Source organism: Oryzias latipes, chromosome 9 (assembly GCF_053564925.1).
Source record: "Oryzias latipes strain Hd-rR chromosome 9, Olatipes_Hd-rR_3.1".
NCBI lineage: Eukaryota > Metazoa > Chordata > Actinopteri > Beloniformes > Adrianichthyidae > Oryzias > Oryzias latipes.
Window position 1 is genome coordinate 19588260 of NC_136245.1, and position 20161 is coordinate 19608420.

General features: G+C 41.8%; 2 protein-coding genes across 2 annotated transcripts; one reads left to right on the forward strand and one right to left on the reverse strand.

The window, feature by feature from the left end:
- Positions 1–118: 118 nt before the first annotated feature.
- On the reverse strand, positions 119–15588 carry nol6 (nucleolar protein 6 (RNA-associated)). The gene is made up of 26 exons (XM_004072456.5): positions 15280–15588; positions 14784–14987; positions 14218–14334; positions 13961–14140; positions 13698–13866; positions 13415–13546; positions 13101–13264; positions 12887–13007; positions 12737–12795; positions 12549–12650; positions 12336–12451; positions 11387–11564; positions 11161–11283; positions 10844–10992; positions 10000–10072; positions 9785–9925; positions 9533–9650; positions 9261–9415; positions 3881–4044; positions 3614–3766; positions 3403–3500; positions 3143–3267; positions 1106–1195; positions 813–1013; positions 634–735; positions 119–515 (listed from the first exon to the last, which is right to left on the reverse strand). Exons 1-26 carry the CDS (start codon positions 15307–15309, stop codon positions 366–368), a joined length of 3414 nt encoding a protein of 1137 aa, XP_004072504.1. The 5' UTR covers positions 15310–15588; the 3' UTR covers positions 119–365.
- LOC100533514 (cocaine- and amphetamine-regulated transcript ch9) lies at positions 2293–3050 on the forward strand. Its single transcript, NM_001204795.1, is given in 3 exon segments — positions 2293–2524; positions 2595–2678; positions 2814–3050. Coding segments are annotated over 3 exon segments (411 nt in total). The 5' UTR covers positions 2293–2305; the 3' UTR covers positions 2922–3050.
- Positions 15589–20161: the final 4573 nt, after the last annotated feature.

The window sequence follows — 20161 nt, forward strand, 5'->3', positions numbered from 1 at the left end:
AAAAAAAAAAACAAAAAAAAAAGGTGAAGTCGTTTTCCATGATGATGTCACTCATATAGTTTATACACATTAAATATGATTTTATATGTAGAGCCAAAGATGTCAAAGACGTTGAGAATTTAGCGACAAAAAATGCATTTATTTTTTTAAAACGTATAAACAACTTCAATTAAAACTTGCAGTCAAGATTTGCATTCTGTATTAACATACATTATTTTTTATCTTTATTATTTAAAAAGAAAAGTTCCAACAAAAGGTCCTTTGATTATTCATGTATATTTCTTTGTTCTATTTTAGTGAGGTGTCATCAAGTCACAAAATCCTCTTCTTAACACACGGATCTTGATATGGAGGTTTTCAAGCATCTAAAATGACCATTTGTCCATTTTGGCCTCCACTGATTTGACCAAATCCTTTCCAAGCACCCGGAAGTCCTCCAGTATAGCTTCAACGTTGGGGAGGGTTTTTGCTTCATTGCCGGTCACCTTCACGGTCCTGGCAGACACCTGCGAGGTCTGATGAGTGACGGATGAGGACATGTCAGCTCAAATACAAACAATTGTACGTTGTTTTTTTAATCCACCAAGCAAACCTTTTTTGGTTTTAATCAGCACATTTTAGTAAAGGCCTCACCTTAAAAGGTGCAGGAGCAAAGGCCTTCGGTTTCCATAAAACTGCAATCACTGTTCCTCCATAGGGGTCACAGAAAAAGAGGGCCAGGTCTCCAAACGCTTCCTAAAAACAAATAAAAAATTCTCTAATAAAATTGTCACAGTAAAGTATCCTTTCAACTAATAAAACTCCAAACTTACTCTGAGCTCTAACAGGTAAAGGAACACAGGGTTGTAGTCAATTACTGGCAGAGACCCCCCAGACTGGGCAGCACTCTGGGCCGTGACGCCTCTGCTGAAGTTGACAGACGGGGGGTCGACGGCCTGGCTGAGCAGGGGCACCTGCTTTGGGTTGAGGTGAATCAAAACGTCGTAGGCATCCAGGGGCGGACGCATCACAACCTAAAGAGACAAACAGGCGGGACGTGTTTGTCCAAATGCTAAGCTTTCTACTAGACTCAGCATTTACCATCAAACCACAGCTCTCTACCCACCCTGACATCTTGTAACTGTTTGCCATCCATCAGCTGACGCTCCAGGACTTTCAGGCTTTCTGCAGCCACTGTCATCACTCGCTGCAGCATCTGAAACAACACCAGCCGGCTGAAGGCCTTTCTTTGACCGCTTTCTGACGTTGTCTTCATTAGATTTACACAATGTTTACTAATTATAACCAACTGGAACTAATGACTAAGCTCTGTGTGGAATCAAAAAAGATTTTTCAAGAAGAAAGTATAATGAAAAACAAATGAGGAATGCTTCCATCAGGCCAAGAAAGTCGCTGTTGACAGTTTTGTTTAGGAACTGAGAAAAAAAAAAAGAAAAAAAAATACTCAAGATCATTTATGTGGGCTTCTGATTTAAAAAACAACCATACAACTTATTTATAACCTGCTCTATAGGTTTATTATTAGTTGTTATGCTAAGGTTTATCACAATAAATGCCCAACTGAGTCACTTCTATCACTCACTATCTTACAAAAACATCAAAAGCAGATGGAAAATAAAGCGTGAAAGGATTTTAGCAGTTTGCTGCTCAGACTGAAGATCTTGCATAACCTGAATTCTGTGATTTCCTTTGTCTTCCAGTAAAGCGCCAGTACAGAGTGCAAAAACAGACCAATAAATTGACTTCAGGACAGTCACACCCCGTTGTTTGTTACTGTCCGTAGACTTGTTGTGTAATTTACAAAGCTACCATCTGATCTGGATTTTACTCCAAACCCTTCATTTTCGACACAATGATGAATCGTAGCCCAGTTGAGTGTTTTGGCTGCAACTTTGCAAATAAACAAGAATCTGGCACAAAAATAGGGTTTAGTGTCATGCAGTTGGATGCCTCATTTAAGCTTCTAAACGCCCACATCCTGAGGCAAGGTAAAAACTCTCTGCTCTCTAGTGGTAATTCAGAGGATTGCAGGAGACCGTAAACTTTTTTTTCCAATCAATCGTTTTCTTTCTGAAACAAAGTCTCTTCACTAGGTTACTGACATTAAATAATCCAATAATAAACAGTTCAAACCTTTAAAATGTGTAAAGGTGGGGTTATAAATTTTATCATTGTTTTATTTTCGGTAAAAAAAAAAAAAAAAAAATTAGAAGTGACTTTAGAGTAAACAAAGCTGGAGGTGACGTCTCGGTTAGGACATCCCAGAACGCACTGCTCCTGATCTGTGCTTCCAATATAAAGGAGGATGTTGGGAGAGCCTCCGCATGGTCTGGGGTCGCACTTGCTGCAGGAAACTTATCTGGGTCAGCTGCGCACCATGCAAGCCTGGGTTGTGCTTCTCTTCTGGACTCTATTAAGAGCCACTGGAGGCTTTTCCAGCTACGGTTACATCCAGACAGAGGAGTACAAAACAAAATACCTGAAAGATTTGGCCACAGTAGAGGACGGCAATGAAAAGCAGCTGGTGAGCTACAGCATTCCACCTAAACAAAACCAACTCTCCATCTTACTGAAATCAGATTTTTTTTTTCCAGATCAGTGATTTACACCAGGTTTTGGAAAGACTTCAAAGCATTCAATTTCCTGCTCTGATAAAAAAGCATGGGTATCTCCCTGTGGTAAGTATTAGGGACCTCAAAATCTTAAAGGAGAATAGAATTTGTTTCTAGAAATGCATCAGGATTTCTCCAGAATTTTTTGAGCACTCATTCAAATGAGTTTATAAATGATGAATGTAGTTTGTGTATTTTCAGTGTGAGCCAGGGGAACAGTGTGCGTTAAGAAAAGGCTCCCGGATTGGAAAACTGTGCGACTGCTCTCTGCCCCGGACATGCAACTCCTTTCTCCACAGATGCTTCTGATTCTCCACTTCTAACAAGTTATGTAAAAATAATATATAAGCTGGATGCCTGAAATGATATTTGATGGTGTAACTCTTGAACACAATTGTTTTTTTTACTAAATATACTGTGCAAATAAAGCTCTGATTGCATTTTTGAAGCTTTTTAGGATAAATAATCAGCACTGGAAAGTTTCCTACTTTTTAATGTCTGGAGCTGCGACTGTGTTTGTGTGCACTGACCTGCACAGTAGGGGCTCGTTTGGTCCACATAGATGACTTTTTGTCTTTAGGCGTTGCTATGAACATGACAGGCAAAGACTCCCTGGAGGCCATGAAGCCATTCTTGATCTCTGTGTAGTCTGCAGCTGCACGTGACAGAGACAAGAACAATCATTGTAACTGGCAGAGACGGAGAAGTTGGAAGAGCAGGATGTTAAAGTATGCAGAGAGTGTAAATAGAAAGGGGGTCAGGAGTGTTTGTGTGTGTGTTAAGGCCCTGCCTGTGAGCTCGTTGTTGAGGTTGACGATCAGCGGGTTGTTCCTCCATTCAAAGGAAGAGAGCAGATGAAGGAAACGAAGGAAGCCCACCTGGGGAGAACTGAGGACAACAGACAAACTGGGTCACATGATCTGTGGGCCAAACAGGGAATCTGGGAGAAAGTAGTTTCCTGGTATTAGAACCTTGTTTAAAAATTTAAAGGAAGTGGTTACCCTGGAGGAGTGAAGGGAGCAGGCTGCAGGAACAGTGACGCCACCAGCAGATCTGCTGTGTCCTCTGTGATATCATCACTGAAGAGCTGAGCTGCCAGCCAGCGCTTAGCCAGGCGGCAAACAGCGCCGAAACACGAATACTCCTGCTGGAGCCTGCATGAACCACCACGAGAGGAGCAGAGCAAAGAAAATATGAGAAAAAAACGGCATTTTTGTAAAAGCGTGCATTTTTAGCCATTTGGAAAGACGAACTCTTCTCTAATTTACCCGTGTAATGTGCTGGTGAGTAGAGGTTTGTGAATGGTGGCCACCTCCAGCTGCTGAGCTTCCTCGTTGTCCCTCAGCACCAGCAGGCCCTCTGGCGTCACGCTCTCCCTCAGCACCTGAGGCTCACGATGGTACGCCACCTGGATTCGAAACGCCAAGCCCTCCTAGCCAGCAGCAGATGGGCACAAAATGTTATCCAGACCCCACTTCACTGACCCACACAAACCTCACAGGGCACCAGCGATGACCTGAAATTCCTTACATGACCTACTTCAGTCACATTTTTACTTTCGTTGTTTGCTGCTTCCCTTTCGGCTTTTCCCATCAGGGGTCGCCACAGCGATCAAGTCGCACGGTAAACTTGGCAATGTTTTACGCCGGATGCCCTTCCTGACGCAACCCTCTCAAAGCAACCGGGCTTGGGACCGGCACAGAAGTAGAGAAGGGAACAGGGAGCAGCCCGGAGTTGAACCCTGGTTTCACGGACGGAAGGCACCGCAAACCAGCACGAGCTAAACCAGCTCCCATTTACTTTCGTTGTTTAATATATTTATAGTATTTTCCCAAGATGTTTTAATGGTGTGCACGGAGAGAGATATGTATGGAAACATGTTAAGACTTCTTTCTAAGGATGTCATCCAAAACATTCTTGAGAGGTTTGTTTGGAAAACCTGAAGTGGAGGTCACATTAAAATGACACACCTTTAAATATCTAAAGAAGTGTTATGCTGGCAGATTATACCAATTAGTTGTTGAAAAGATGCAAATTGGTTTGGTAAATAAATCGTTGAAGCACTTCAGACCTGCTTGGTGGCCTCTTTGAAAAGTGGCATCTGACAATGAGAGTGGAAAGGAAGGATTTGATGCCGTTTAGGTAAATAGACTGATTCCTAAATACCCAAAGTGTTTCCTAAATTGATGAACTATTTTAATTGAGTCACGCACAACAGGATTATGAACTGCCAGGGGTTTAGATAATGGAAGTAATGCACCCATTACATATGACAATGATAGAAATCCAAAGGACAGCTTTTCCATCTCTACCCGTGTTGAGTGGTGTGTCCAAGAAGACATGCAACAGAAATTAGCAGCCCAATAATGCTGACAAAAATTTGTAAGAGATAGCCCACCATCTCATTCTCTTCTCTGCAAATATTCTTCTGGAAGACGCGTTTTGTTTTTTTAGCATTAGTAATGCATACCAGGACGCACCGAAATAAATACAGAAATCTAGGCATTACTGACATTTTTACTGCATATTCTCTCCCAACTAGTGAGAGGTATAGGGGAGACCATTTTATTAACTCCGGTTGTATTGTTGACTTTAATTTATGAAAGTTTTCCCTATAAAGGCAGCAGATTTCCCCTGTCACAGCTATTCCAAGATAAACAGAGTTGTTGTTTGCAATCTTAAAATGAACATGGACCTCCATCAAAGTAGATTCAGACAAACTGATTGGCAACAACTCACTTTTATGTAGGTTTCATTTGTAACCCACACATTTTTACTTTCAACAAACTAATACGGTAAACTTAAAACACTGCTTTCTCAAGTCTAATCATCTTTTAATGGAAACATTTAGGGTATAAAAATAGTAAGACTAAAGGTGAAACAACATTTGATTATCCTTCACTACTAGCTCTCTGTTTAAAAAACACGACCCAGACATGAGGCTTTCTCCAACAATGACAGGAACTTGATTACCGTAAATTCCGGACTACAAAGCGTACCCGATTACAAGCCGCACCCACCCATTTTTACGTGTTTAACTACTTTTATACATACACAAGCCGCGTCAGAGTACAAGCCGCGCATGTGTTAGGCGATATTGTCATCCTGACAGATCACGGCCAGCATCCCAGAGTGAGTGCAGTTCATTAGTACGTTGTGGGTGTAACCAGCTTTGCCTCTGGCTCATGCATTTGAGTGTATCGATATCTGTCAAACAGCATGGACCTGTATTCTGTTCACAAGTTCCTTAGTTATGGTGTTTTTATTTCATTCTTTTTTTTTTTTTTTTACTTATTGACAATCTAGGTATCATACATAAAATTACAAACAGTAACCATATAATCAACATTACATCCCTCAGTTATGATGAGGAAATTTACATCCGCGATTCCACATTTCCCATGAGTCTTAAGGCCCATTCACACCTGGACCAATTTCGCCGGCGATTTTCGCCGACGTTTAACGCCTCGTGACTAAACAAAGGGCACCAATGAGAGTGTGCACACCGACGCGAAAAAACGCCACGCGTCAGAGCGTCAAAAAAAAAAAAAAACGCCTCCGGTTCGTTTTTTTTTTTCGACGCGTCGCGTCGAAATCTATTCGACCAATGAGAATGGCGCTTTTGCACACCTGTCTGGAGCTTCTGAAGTTACAGTAAAACACAACTTGGGGGCGCTCAAACACAAAACTGCCTTGCTGAGCACACATACCAGCGAAGAAGATAGACGCCGAGTAGCGTCTACACAGCAGCGAAGAAATAATGACGGACATTCTAAAATATCCCCGAACCAAGCACCAGTTGCTCCAACTGGTGCTTGAAATATTCACGTTTTCTTTGTATGATTCTGACAAGCGCGTAAATACTTGCTCTCTTCTTCTGAGGGAAAAGCGACTTTAAGAAGCGTAAAGTTGCGCAGCGCCACCTTGTGTACAGAAGTATTTCTGTTTACATTAAGCGCCATCTAATGTCAGGGAATGAAATTGCATGTTCGCTCGGCTCATCGTCAGCGAAAATCGCCTGGGTGTGAACACAAAAAACGTGGCGAAAAACGCTGGCGAATAACGCCTGGCGAATATTCGTCCCGGTGTGTACGGGCCTTTAGGGGCTAAAGGCGGGGCCAACGCACGGCTCGCCATACTGTTGTATGTGTTTAAGAATGAGCAAGTATCAGCAGTGCATGGAGGGGTGAACGGGTAAAGCTCTCCTTCCGCTTGTGTCGCGGCAGCGTTATGGGAGTAACAGGGCTGGTTAAAAAACACACCGGTAAAATAAAGCAGCGGCGACTGAAAAGCGCGCGCCTCAGCGCGATACGCGCGCCTCAGCGTGGCGCGTGCGTCAGAATTCAGAAGCCTCTGCACTCCGCGGACGCCTCTGCGCTCCGCTCCCGCCCCGCGCGCTCCTTGTCTCCCCTTCCTATCTACTCCGACACCTCTGGCCAGGGCGGCTTCAATTAGGAGGACTTCGTCCCCATTGCGCCGGTGGACCGAGCAAATCGTGTCTGTGCAAAGCAATCGGACTTAATACTGTACGTTTTGTGTATGAGGGGCGGATGCGTTGTTACGTGTGGGAGCCATCAGACTGCCATCGGCCCCGCAGCTCTATAAGAGCAGCAGGAGGAGAAGATGTCTCCAACTCACACGGAGGCTGTGAGCTTTTCAAAGCAAAATTCCGCTTTTACGGTTTCCTTAGAAACCGTAAATGGAGTGTAAATTCACTCCATGCGCTGTTCTCTCCGTCACGCAGCAAACCGGCTATTCAAAACCCGTTGGTGACGGTGGACTTTTTTACGCTGCTTTTAACGATTGCTTTTAACTTGAAAGCTTCATCATATTGTAGCGGCGATCACGTGCACGTTGGGTCTAATGGCCCCAAAGGATTCTGGGATGCGGCCGGGCATGCGTGTTTCGTTTTGTTGAAGCATGACTGAAGTGTCTAAGACCTAAAGTCAAGTCCATGCTGTTTGGCTGCCAAGAGGTGTGTTGAAAAGAAATGCCTCGTGCTTGGAGTTGGATAGAGAGTTCAAACTATTCACTGAGTTCGAAAGTACGTACACGGCGGCCGCCAATTAAATCCATAAATTAGCCGCGTCACTGAAAAAGCCGCAGGGCTGTAAGCGCAGGAAAAAAGTAGCGGCTTGTAGTCCGGAAATTACGGTAGTCTGTAACAGAAGCATATATTCTATATTCAATTCAATTTGTATAGCCCAAATTCACAACAACAGTCGTCTTAATGGGCTTCGTAGCAATAATTGTAAAGTAAACATAAAATCAAAAGGACCATAAATGGATTTATTCAATTGGAGAATACTAAACTTAACTAAAAACAGACTAAACTAAACTAAACTCTCTGCCCTTACAGCCTCCTTCGTGTTGCCGTTGCAGTGGTTTTTTCTAAACTTTTATGGTTGATCATTCTTATTGCTCTCTTCTAGTTCAACACTTTTCCTTCCTTTTCCCCTTATCTTATTGATCTACTTGAAATAAATGTATGCTAATATTTTGACATTTTTAACTTCAAAAATGTTCATGGAATTAGGCATGCAGGTGTAAAAATTAGGGGCGTGGCGTCAAATTATCAAAGTAATCGTGATTAATGACAGACAAATTATGACAGACAAATTAGCGCGTTATTTTTTTGCGTTAAATCTCATTTTTGGTCTAAAACTCTTGTTGTGTTCTCAAATATAAAACAAGAGTCCAACTGTTTACTTGTATAAACTTTTTATTTGTTATTTGACTTCACTGTCGGTGTCCCTTTAGGTAACAAGCGCCTGTCACTGCTGTGATGCGACTTTGTAGTTTCTTAACAGAATTAAGCCAAAACAATGCCATAAATATGCCACAAATATTATCTTTTATGTAAAAGATAAACCCTGACGAGGTGTTTGTCATCATAAGTTAATGGGGCACGTGGAGAGCTTATAGCATGAGATGATAAACCGTGGAATAAGATGTGTCAACATATGTATTAAGGTAAGCTATTAATAAGAAGCTTGTTAATATTTTTTGGATTGCTCAGAAGTCTGGACCTTAAGGTTTTTTGTTTTTTTTTTATTGAAAGAAATCCGTGGTGTAGACGTAAAGATTGAAAGTCTGTTATAATAATAAAAAAAATAACATATAAATTATATTTTGATCTTTTGCTGTGCCACTGGGTCACAAATGTAAATAAAAAATGCATCCAAAATGAGACTTTTCACGGCAACCATTAGAATACAAATAAATTAATTTGATTAATGAATTACGGATCATGATTACTTAATCGCACACAAAAAAATTTGTCACATGACAGCACTGGTAAAAACCAATGAAAATTGGATTTTCATTGAAGTAGACGACAACTATATCTAGCACTTTAAAAACAAACTCATGCACGCACGAAATTAAATAAGATAAAATAAAACAAAACAAAGCCTGTCTGTTACTGGGCCGTTACTGAGCTGATTAGATTTCCCACAACCTGAGGATTGTGGGCTTTTAATAACCATAGTTGTAGTTACTTCCACCCCCCCGCGCTCATGTAATCATCCGATTTTATCCGTTTTCCTCTTTATCTCACCTTATCGAGATTCTGTCCCTTTCCTCAGCCTGGCTCTCCTAAAATGTGTTTAAACAACACAAAAAAATGAGAGGAGTACGAAAACACACCTTCCAGACGTCCAGATGTGAAGGGCAGGCTCTGCATGTGTAATTGTGCTGCTTCTTCAGTAACTCAGCAAGTCGGATATGGAAGGCGGCTCGGATGTGACGGATCGCCAGACGGTCATGAGGCCATTTTCCACTTCCCTCCATGTGACAGATCACTGCAAGAACAAAACCAGAAAAAAATAAAAAGACTCCATGTTGATCCAGAGACACCAAGTTGATATCCAAAGTAAGACCAGAACACTTTTCGAGTGGCTAATGGATGAAGAAATAACCTGTGATGGGAGTGATGTATGCTGGACAAGGTTTGCCTTCCTTTGGAATCAGGGATCTGGAAATCTTTTCTTTGTCAAAGAAGGAATAGTCCACCTTTAGTGGCCGAGGTGGAAATACCTGTGAGGAACAGCAGACGTATTACAACTCTTAAAAAGTCAAATGCAAACATGTTTTAGGATAAATAATTAGCACTGTACAGTTTCCTACAGCACTGGAAAGAGCATTGCATCATTGTGACCAAGAAGCCTTACTTGTGTGTATCTTAGAGCGGGATGGGCGCCTTGCACTGCAGTTATAGAGAGAGGAAGCCCTTCCAGGTTCCACAATTTCCTGCTCAGGTCATCATAAGCCTGAACCACAACTAAACTTTCCTCCTCGCCAGTAGTGGGCACCTGAAGAGTAAGAAAAAAAGGTATTTAAAACTTAAAAAACACTCTAGATGAGGATGAGCTAGACTGTACATTACCTCACTTCCTGTTTTAACAACGTCATCAATCCCTCCAATGTGCCGCACAGAGGCTTCTGGGATGTCCGCATGGCTGAGGGAAAAACAAATCAGTTTTATCTTTTTTTCCATGCATGCATGCATCCATCCATCCATGCACATATACATATAGCTTCATACGGCTTCAATTCCCATAATTTGAAATTATTCTGTTAATCAACAATTCAAAAGTAATGGCTGATTTTTATTATTTAATTTTCAATAAATTTTAATTTATTGTTACTTTTGAACATTTCAAGTCTTTCAGTGAGCATTGTTGTGGACTTTCTTTCTTTAACTGAGGGGTACCAACAATTTTGTCCATCAGTGTCAGGTATTACAATAATCTTCATTTCTTTACATATAAGACATTTTGTTTAGTCCCGATGACTGAAGGCTTGGTTTATTTAAAAAAAAAAAATGCTTTCAGACAAGGAACGAAGCTTCAAGATACTAAAACACAATACAAGCTAATGTTGAAGATAAACATTGGCCTGAATCAATTCAATTAGAGTTAAAATATCCCATAGGATCATTTAGAGAAAGATGAAACTGAACAGAAAAATATATAAACCTCAAGCTAAAAAATTATCAAATGTTAAATGACTTAAATATAAAATTGATGTATTTTAAAGATACATAGAACATGTGATTAAAAAGCCATACATTTTCAGTAAACTGCAGACTTTGTTTTGCCTCTTATGTTTAAAAGTTAGGATTTAATAAAGATTAATTAAACACACCAGTAATGATACTTCTATATTATATTTTTACAAAAAAACAAAACATCAAATCTTTCCTAAAAGTCCACTCTTGAAGTACTTACACCTGGAGCAAATATGTGACGATCTGTTGGGGGACCAGTCGCCTCTGGCACATGCTCTCTCCTTCCCACAGCACAGCCTCGGTGATGGAACCATCCTGGAAGCGGCGCAGTTCAGAGCGCGAGCCCCACAGCTGACGAAATTCAACCGCCTGCCAAAAGAAACAGGGAATTTTTAATAATAACAGAAAATGAATAAAATATGGGGTTTTGCATGTTACGAAAGTCGGAAAAGCAACAATATGAATCGACCGCCTCCAATCATGATAGAAAAAAGAACTAATTCAATCCTTGACTAAATAAAAACAAAGAGATTCTACCTTTGGGTTGTCCGCAGCAGGACCTTTTTCCAGGATACAAGATGCTAGCTCCGGTTGAAGGAGCAAACCAAAGGAGAGAGGAGGCTGAGCTTTATATTTTGGGGCATCACTCTCAACAGACCACTGCAAACAAAAAGATCATCTTTCTCCATTATCATTGGCAACAAAATAGTTTAAAATGATCAGAAGACTGCATTTATTCCCTCAAAAACACCATTCTTACAACCTCAAGATCCGGAGCGAGGGAGTGGGTGAGCAGGTGAATCCTCTGACCAAGTCCTTGCTGAAGCAGCGACAGAACAAACGGGAGCGCCGCCTGGATGTAGTTTCCACTGAGATCCATCAGGTCATTCAGGAGATTCTGTTTCTTGCAGGTGGACTGAAGTTTCACAAGGTCGCACAACCTGAACGGGAGTTTAAAGACAAACCAAATGAGCTCAGAGAATAAAGCTAGCAGCTTTTTTTAAATCAAACTATCAAATGTTTACGTCTGCATCAATGGAAAAGTCTTGAAAAGAAATGTGAAAGACAGAGGTAACATTTACAGGACCAATGTGTTTCAAATATCATGGCATCAATATTTGTTAAACACCCAAATACTTTCACCCTTCCTCAAAGTTTTACCTTTAAATTTGAGATCTTTTTGCTTGTAAGCAAATGTTCACATTTATTCAAATTGCTCCAGAGGGTCTTTCCTCAATCACTCTGACTCCATTTGCGCATTTTCAACACTTTCTGGAGTTTTGGTTCACTTCCAGGTTGTCCAGGGAAAGTCTTCAAAGTACTTAGCCGGAAATGAATCAGCCTTTAAAAGTTAAATAACAAATACTTCTTTACTTTTTTTTTAATGGAAATTATTCATATGTGCTCTTATTGTGAAAGGGCAGGTGGGATGGGCTGTGACGTTGTTGTGATGATGATGCCAGAATGAATAAAGAAAACGTTGAGCTAAGAAGTGTATTTTTAATAAACTACTGCTGCTCTGCAGAAACTATGTCCTAGAAAAGGACACTTTTTTAAAATTATTATTATGGCTAAATACAGCATAATCATAATTAAAAGAACACTGGAAACGCTTTTAAAATAGATCAAAAGATGATCGGAGTGTTGAGCCTTTTGTTGCAGAAAATATATCCGTATTGTTAATGTATATTAGTTGATTAAAGCAAACCTACTGGAAGACATGGTCACTTGTCCTTATCATGGGTTTAGGGGTCATGAGAAGGCAGTGGAAACCGTCTACAGTGGGCTCATCCCAGAACTGCATTGACAAAGACGCCTCATGCTGCAGCTAAAAACCACAAAAACAAAACAAAAAACAGGTCAAAACCACAAAACATCAAGCAAATCACAGCGTTGACCCAAACCGCTGCTTTCCTGAGACTCACCTGTTTGTAAGCACAAGCAGTCATATCAGAGCACATGTTGAGATGTCCTGAAGGATCGACAAACACAACCTGGAAAGCACTGTGGAACTCAGCCAGAGAAGGCTGTGAAGGTGAAAAAGAACACAAAATGAACGGATTTCCCCATTTTTTTGTTTTAAGTAAAACAAAACCTGCAAAAGTTGACTCACAGCTGAAGAGTCAGGGTCCTTGGCAAGACTGATTCCATTCACTGTCAGGTCTGTGGATGCTAAATAGAAATATTTATATACAGCTAAGTTTGTAAATTATAACTGTTAAAATGTAAATAGCATAAATAATGTATGCTGCTGTTATCTTACCAAGGAAGTTTAAGCTGTTTCGCAGCAGCTGATAGGCTGTCATGTTGTTGCTGATTCTGTGAGTGCTCAGAAGAAAAGCCACCAGCATCGAGGCAAGGAAACCACTGAAACAACCGGTGCCCTTCAAGACAATGAAATGTCATGTCTGAGATGAACATGTATGTAGTGGAAAGAAACATACAAAAAGCAACTGTCCAAACAGTAAGCTCCCAACCTGGTCAAGCTGTCTTTGGTGAAGCCAAACTTTGAGTAAAGCCACGCCGTCGGTGAAAGCCGAGCACTGGGAGCTTACAGCAGACAGAAACTGGAGGTGAGCTCTGGGCAGTAAATCTCCCAGAACAGAGCTGTTGTAATGAGGAGTGGGAGGGCCACTGGACTCTGAAATAAACAATTTTCCTCTCATTAAACACCAAGCTAAACAGAAACTTTGAGACTAATCATTTGCTCACAGTAGACAGTTGATTCAAAGATGTTGTTGAACACCCCAGTCAGATTACAAAGATAAACAGGTAGAACCTTATGTCTTACCAGGCTGGGCGGTCTGCACTCCAGTGTACCACTCCGTCCGGACATTATTCCTTTGGGGGTGGAAACGGTTGGGCTTGAAGAATCCAGGAGGAGGACAAGCGTGAACACGTACCGTAAAACTGGAGTCTTTACCTGAATAAAATCAAAAAAATCACAACACGGAGCATCCAAAAATCAAACTTAAACAAGATTCAAATTTTCTAACCAAGTTTAGAATTTATGAGCAACACAAAGTTCAAAGTGACAAATGCGCGAAGTGTGCTACACATTTTAATAAAGGTACCTGGAGGAGTCAACAGAAGTACTGGTCGGAGGCGGTTCCCATGAAGACAGGAATACCGCAAGGTACCAACTTCAGAGGAGGATGAGAGATGCTGGGCAAGGCCTGCAAGGTAAAGAGCTCTCTTCCTTGGATACCTTTGATTTAAAAAATCTTTTGGTTGAAGAACATCCTGAAAAAGAAAAAAAGAAAGGTGGCAATTGAGAGGATGTGTGAACTGCAGTTAACTAATAACAATTAATTTAAGACTTTATGTGTAGACTTACAGCAGGAATCGTGACAGCCAGGTCTACCTTGATGTGGGGTTTAATACATGTCCCAAGAGGGTAGCTACCAATCACATTGATGGAAGCTGGTGGGGTCATGTAGAACTTTCCTTTTGTTGCTTTGGGCATCAGAAGAAAAGGAACTTTCACTGGACCAGACAGCCAAGACAGGTCGCTTACCTGTAAACACACCGTCAGATAATTTTACAACTGCTGTTGTAGATGTGAGTAAAGGACTTGAATCTATTACTACATACCTCTACTTTTGGCAAAGTCGGCACAGCCTGAAGACACTTGGTGACTTTTTCAATGAACGAATCAATTTGCTGTCTCCTCCGCTCACTCAAGACCACTTCTTTTAGCAGCTCTTCCATCTGTCAGAGATGACATTCCAGGATTTTAAAGCCCCACTGACAAAAATCTTGTTTTAAACATGTTCTTATAGCATTTATCTAATGATGGAACAACATATATGAAGAAAATTGAGCTCAAAATAGCACTTCTGAGTATGTACTCCTGACTCAGGAGCAGTTGGAAAAAAATGCTGTTTGAAATATAACTTATTTGAAACATAGAAAATACACTGGCCCGCAGAGGGGAATTTCTAATAAACTAGTGGCGCTCTGCAGAAACTAAGTCCTAGAGAAAACAAACAAACGGCATTATCATAATTGAAAGACTACTAGGAACAATTTCGAAAAAGATGAATAGATTATCTGAGAGGGATTTTAAGAAGAAGGCTGGAACATCTGAGCAATTGGTCAAGTAAAATAAACGTCTCAACTGTTTTTTTCCTCCTATAAATTTATGTCAGAAGTCTCACCTGCATTTTAAGGAGGCTGCAATGAAATAAGCTTTCAGCCTCTTTCAACTGGTTCAACTCTTCTGCTGACGGAGGCCTGTAGAGGTCATTTCTCGACAGCTTCACTGGGTGATAGACAATCTCTTCTGACGGGACCTCGGGTTTGCTCCTTTTGGCTGGGAAAGCAGGCTGATCCTCATCATGACATGAGCCAGAGACAAACATCTGCAACATCAGACAAAATACAAATATGTGTGTGTCATATTTAATCGTTAACCGTTATGCATCTGGTCTAATACCACTATTCAACTTAACATGTAAATTATTTACGGGAGTAATTCATTTCTACCAAATAAATAAATACATTCTGGACACGTTCAACAAGAGAAACAACGCAGTTTCTGCTAATTATTACAGACATCGTTCGTTTTAGTTTAGGGGAAACATCCGTCCGACCGCGGGGGAAACATTTTAAAAGTTATAGTGATGGAATAAAAGCGAATAATGTCGGTCATACCTCCTCACTTGACTCCTTTTTCGTCTTCATTACAGAAAGGAGTTAAAGTAATGGAAAAAAACGAAATGTAAAGATGAATAACCAACACAGCGCCTTCTTTTTACACTCACGTGTGCTGAGGGACAAACTAACTTGCTAATGATGATGATATTTCACTGATTGGTGTTCAGGCTGAATAGCGGACTTCTCATTGGCTTATATTTTCATAAATACCGCCTTCTTTTGCGAGTTCGGTTGAGAAAACAAGGTTTCAATCTTTGGCGCCGTCCTTGTGGTGGGAGGCAATTTTACAAAGAGCAAACCAACATTACATGGTATAAAGTTTGTAAATTCCCTTTAAAAGCGTATTTACTTCTTGTATCAGATCTTAACGCTAATTTATTATTTTTCACACACATCTGAACATCAGAGATATGAGGTGAATGCAAAAAGGTAAAGTAAAATCTTCCATAATGTATTTTGTTTAGCTTGTCCTGTCCAACAGCTGGGCAGACAGATGAGAACTGAGGGCCTCTTGTGTTGGACATATTTTACTTTAACAACAGGGGTTATGCATTTTCCAACAAACCAGAGGTATGTCTGAATAAACCCCTTTTGTAATCGAGGAAAAACTTTATTCATTTTAATTGTTTTGGATGATCTTTTGTGTTGGACCGGACGGAAAATGAAAGGAGGTAAGAAGAGCGAGGGATGTTAGAAGGGGGGGGGGGGGGGGGTAGTAGGGTGATCATAGGAGGGGGGGGGGGGGGTAAAACCATGAAGCGGCATAAAGCAACAAGCTACTGGGCGTTCATCATTACGGTAAGGTTCAGATGTAATACAAATCTCAAATCTCAAAGGGCGGGGCCTGTCCACACACACTCAAATGTTATAAACACACCTGTTAGCTGCAAAAATGTCCACATGTCAACATGTACACAAAACAGATAGTGTTCACATACGCACACTTATGCCTTCAAACCAACTAGTGTGAAATATTTCATTCAATCAATCATGCAAACTATTAGTGCAAAGGTGAGCTAACACCTGTGCTTAAGTGAGTGTTTTTGTTCTTCTAAAATGGATGGTGGAATGTGAAAAGAAGGAGGGAGAGTGACCAGCTATCCCCACCCCAAGAACGCCGCCGCGGCAGCCAGAACCCCCCAATGCCACACGACAGCAGGTAGAGAACAACCCCCCCGGGCGATCAGATCCGCCACCCAGGCCAGGACCAGCAGGACCGCCACGAGGCCCCCAGAGCCAGAGAGCAGGGAGGCATGAGGGGAAAGAAAGTTCCGCCCCAGCCCAACCAGTAGAGCAGCCCCCCCGCAGCGCCAGGAGGGCCCAACGCTGGGGAGAAGGGGGCCCACAAGGGTTTTTGTAGACATGGCCCGACCAGGCTCAGCCACAGTTGGAAATTTGGCTTCAGCACTCAAGGGCAATGACCAGAACCCACACCGCAGGGACACGGACACCCCCGGCTCAAGTGTGATGTGATCCCCGGCATCTGGCCTTGCCAGAAAGCTCAGGGATTCCTCTGTTTTAGATTTGCCAGATTACCACTGTTTTAGATTTGCAGGAGAAGGCAAGACATCATAGGTAGCCCTAATTATAAAGCTTGCCCTGGACGCCTCCATCTCCCACAGGTCTTTCCAGGAGAACTTCCTCTTCTCCACTCCTTCCCATCCTATCCACTGACCTTGCTTTGCCTGGGCCACGGCTTGAGCACATGTTGCTGCTTCCTCTTCCCAGCGTATCTCTTGGACCACCAGTCTACACCTCTCAGCTGGGTTTGCCTTCCTCCAGGAAGCTGCGCTAGATGAGAGACCAAGACCACCCCTCCCCTCCTGCACGCATCCCACAATGTCTTTTGTGTCTTTGGCCGCCTTTACACTGCAGGTCTTGATGCCCATATCCGATTTTCTGACTATATCCGATTTGTTTGACGACCCGCTTACATCATCTTTTAAAAGTGACCCGTATCTGATTTTTGCATTTACACTATACAATGCTGAAACTATCAAACGTAGACGTTCTGAGGACTACGTAGCAGCATTTCCGCATTCCGCGGACCTCCTTCAGACTTTTGTGACTGTGGTTGTCATGGAGGCAAGGCGGCGACGGAAGGAGGCGTTGCCTTGCTTGGGCGCTCCTGAGTGGATGCACGGGGGAGGTAAAGAAGGAGGGTTGCTCGGCTCTCTCTGAGTTTTGAATGAGGAAGTGTTTGCAAGTGTTCACTTTTCCGTTCTGAACCCTTAGCCTCCAGAGTGGGCTAAGAAAAACTCCAAAACCTTTGGGGGAGACACCTTATTTTTAATTTACGGTTCTCCGACAGTCCCCCGCTCCGCGCTCACACCCCCTCTCTCTCCTTACACATACACGCAAGCACGCGCGCGCTCACACACACACGGTCCCCATCATCCACCCCCCCCCCCCCCCCCCCCCCAAAGAAATTAACGGCTTCTAGCTTTTTCCATGACAACGGTGTCCTGCTTCATTAGTTACCGTTTGCGTCCCGACCGGGACGGGACCGGACCGGACATAACAGCGGTTTCCAACTATGGTCTGAAGCCTGAGGCTGAAAGGTAACACGCTGACAGCAAAATCAGCGCACAAAAGCACCTTAATAAGTCATGTGATCTCAGTTGGTGGTGTCCTGAATTGACGTCACTGACGTACGACTCGCATTTACTGGGGAATATCCGATTTGTCTGCTTACATGGCACACGCAAATGCACGTATCCGATTTGTTTCCGATTTATGTCCACATATGAGAGAGGCCTGTATCCGATCTGAGAAAAACGGAATCCATGCGCTTTTGTCCTGCTTACACTTTCACCGATCATATCTGATCTGTGCCACGTGAGAGGAAAAAATTGGAATTGGGTCACTTGAATTGTGCAGTGTAAAGGCGGCCTAAGTGTTGTCTTGGCCAGATCAGTTGCTGCCTTCGGGGCCCACTTCCTCCCAGTGGCCAGGATGGGAGCTGCTTGGGCAACCAGTGAGTCACAGGTATCTTGGAGTGTCATCTCTAACCTGACCTTGGCATAGTGGCGGTTTTTGATATGGGCGGCGATGTGGGCGGTCGCCCAGGGCGGCACTTCATAGGAGCATTGGCCGTGTCCGATGAGTAATGTGCCACATACAATATTCAAAGAGGTAGCTTGAAGTTTTAATTTGAAATTACTTACACTTAATACTTTTAATTTGACACATCAGACTCTTAATAATGTCTTCCTCCTGTTTCCTCTTCACACTTATGGTGCAAAAAAAAAAAAGAAAAAAAAAAAAAAGAATAATTTAGAGTGAAACAATGTAAAACAGGCACATGAAAAGGATTTAGGCAGAACAAACATCCGTGCTCAACCCAATTTCGACAAAAGCAGGCAATGGGGATTATTTCCCACAATTCTTTGCTCCGACACAGGCAGCAGACCCGATGCGCACGTGACCACCGCCCTCTGCTGCAAGACGCTTGCGGCCACACCTCTTTGCGGTAGTCTTTGGAACATATGTAAAAAAAACTCGAGAGGGGAGCGCAACTCGCCGGTGGCTGGCTGAATCACACTAAAAGGTGTGAGGGGAGTCTTTTTCTATCTGACAATCAACTCTGGGCCGCAGCTGCGCCTCCCGTCATAGAGACGGAGCCGCGTGTGAGAGGGAAGGGGAAGGGGAAGGGGAAGGGGGGGGGGGGGGTGAGCGCAGACCATTTTATATAGATTGAGGTTTTTTGGAGGATTTCTATTGTTGGTGTTGCACAAATTTAGGGAAATGCCAAATATTTTTGGAGTAATCCCACTGATGAGTTCTAAGATTTAGTCTTTAATGTTTTATAAGACCTAAACATATTAATCACAATAAGTTTTATTTTTTAGATCTAATCCCTCTGATATGTTTCACAAAGACACACACAGGACGTCACACATTAAGAAATTATTGCTAAAAATGAAGCAGGAGTCCAGCTCTAAAAAAAATGCTCTAAAGAAGGATGAAAGAGCATAAAAATGGAATTATTTGATATGTAATTTCTTATTAATATTTCCAGGCTTTCTTTGTTTTGTCCTGCAGCATGTTCATATTTGTATAATTTTGACAGAATATATTTCAATGGAGAACAAAATATTACAAGTTATTTAAGGTTTAACTTGAGTTATTCTGGATTAATGTTCCTGTTTTTATTCATATTTATGTTCAAAAAGTTCAGTTTAAAAGGTTTAAAAGTTTAGCTTTAGTGTGTTCAGTAAATGTTTATCTTCTTCAGGCAAAACCTTAAGCGTGTTTTTAACTTAGGCCCCTGTGTGACTGAGTTTGACCCCCCTGTAATATGAGTCTAGAAAATCCATGCATTTTTTGAGTAAAATGGCTAAATAGAAGATAGGGAACACAACAGGATGTTGTCAAATTTTGTATGTGTGCGGGGGGGGGGGGGGGGGGGGGTGTTACACGCCCAGGGAGTAAGTTAGTGTAGAACCGCCACTGCCTTGGCACACTTGTACTCCTCTACCAAACTGGATATAGGTAGTTCTAACATCCCCCTGCCATAGAGTCCAATGGTACTGAGGCACCTGGGAAGGCCAAGCCACTTTCTGGCATAGGCATTGATCAGCCTCTCCAACTTTTTATTTTCTAGATAATAGTAAATAATAGTGCTGAACATGTTTTATTATTAAAATCTAATTTACAATCTCAAATATTAAATAAAAAATAAAAATAACTGAATACTTTTTTTTCATGAAATTAAGGTTTTGTTTTTGTTTTTTCTTCTTTTTAAAGAAAATGTTAAATATTTAAAGATAAGCCACATGTATAGTATGTAAAGTGTTTTAAAATATAATTTATTCAGAAATGTTTTCATTAATTTCTGTTTCCTCATCTTTTTATTCAGTTAGATATGACCAAATTT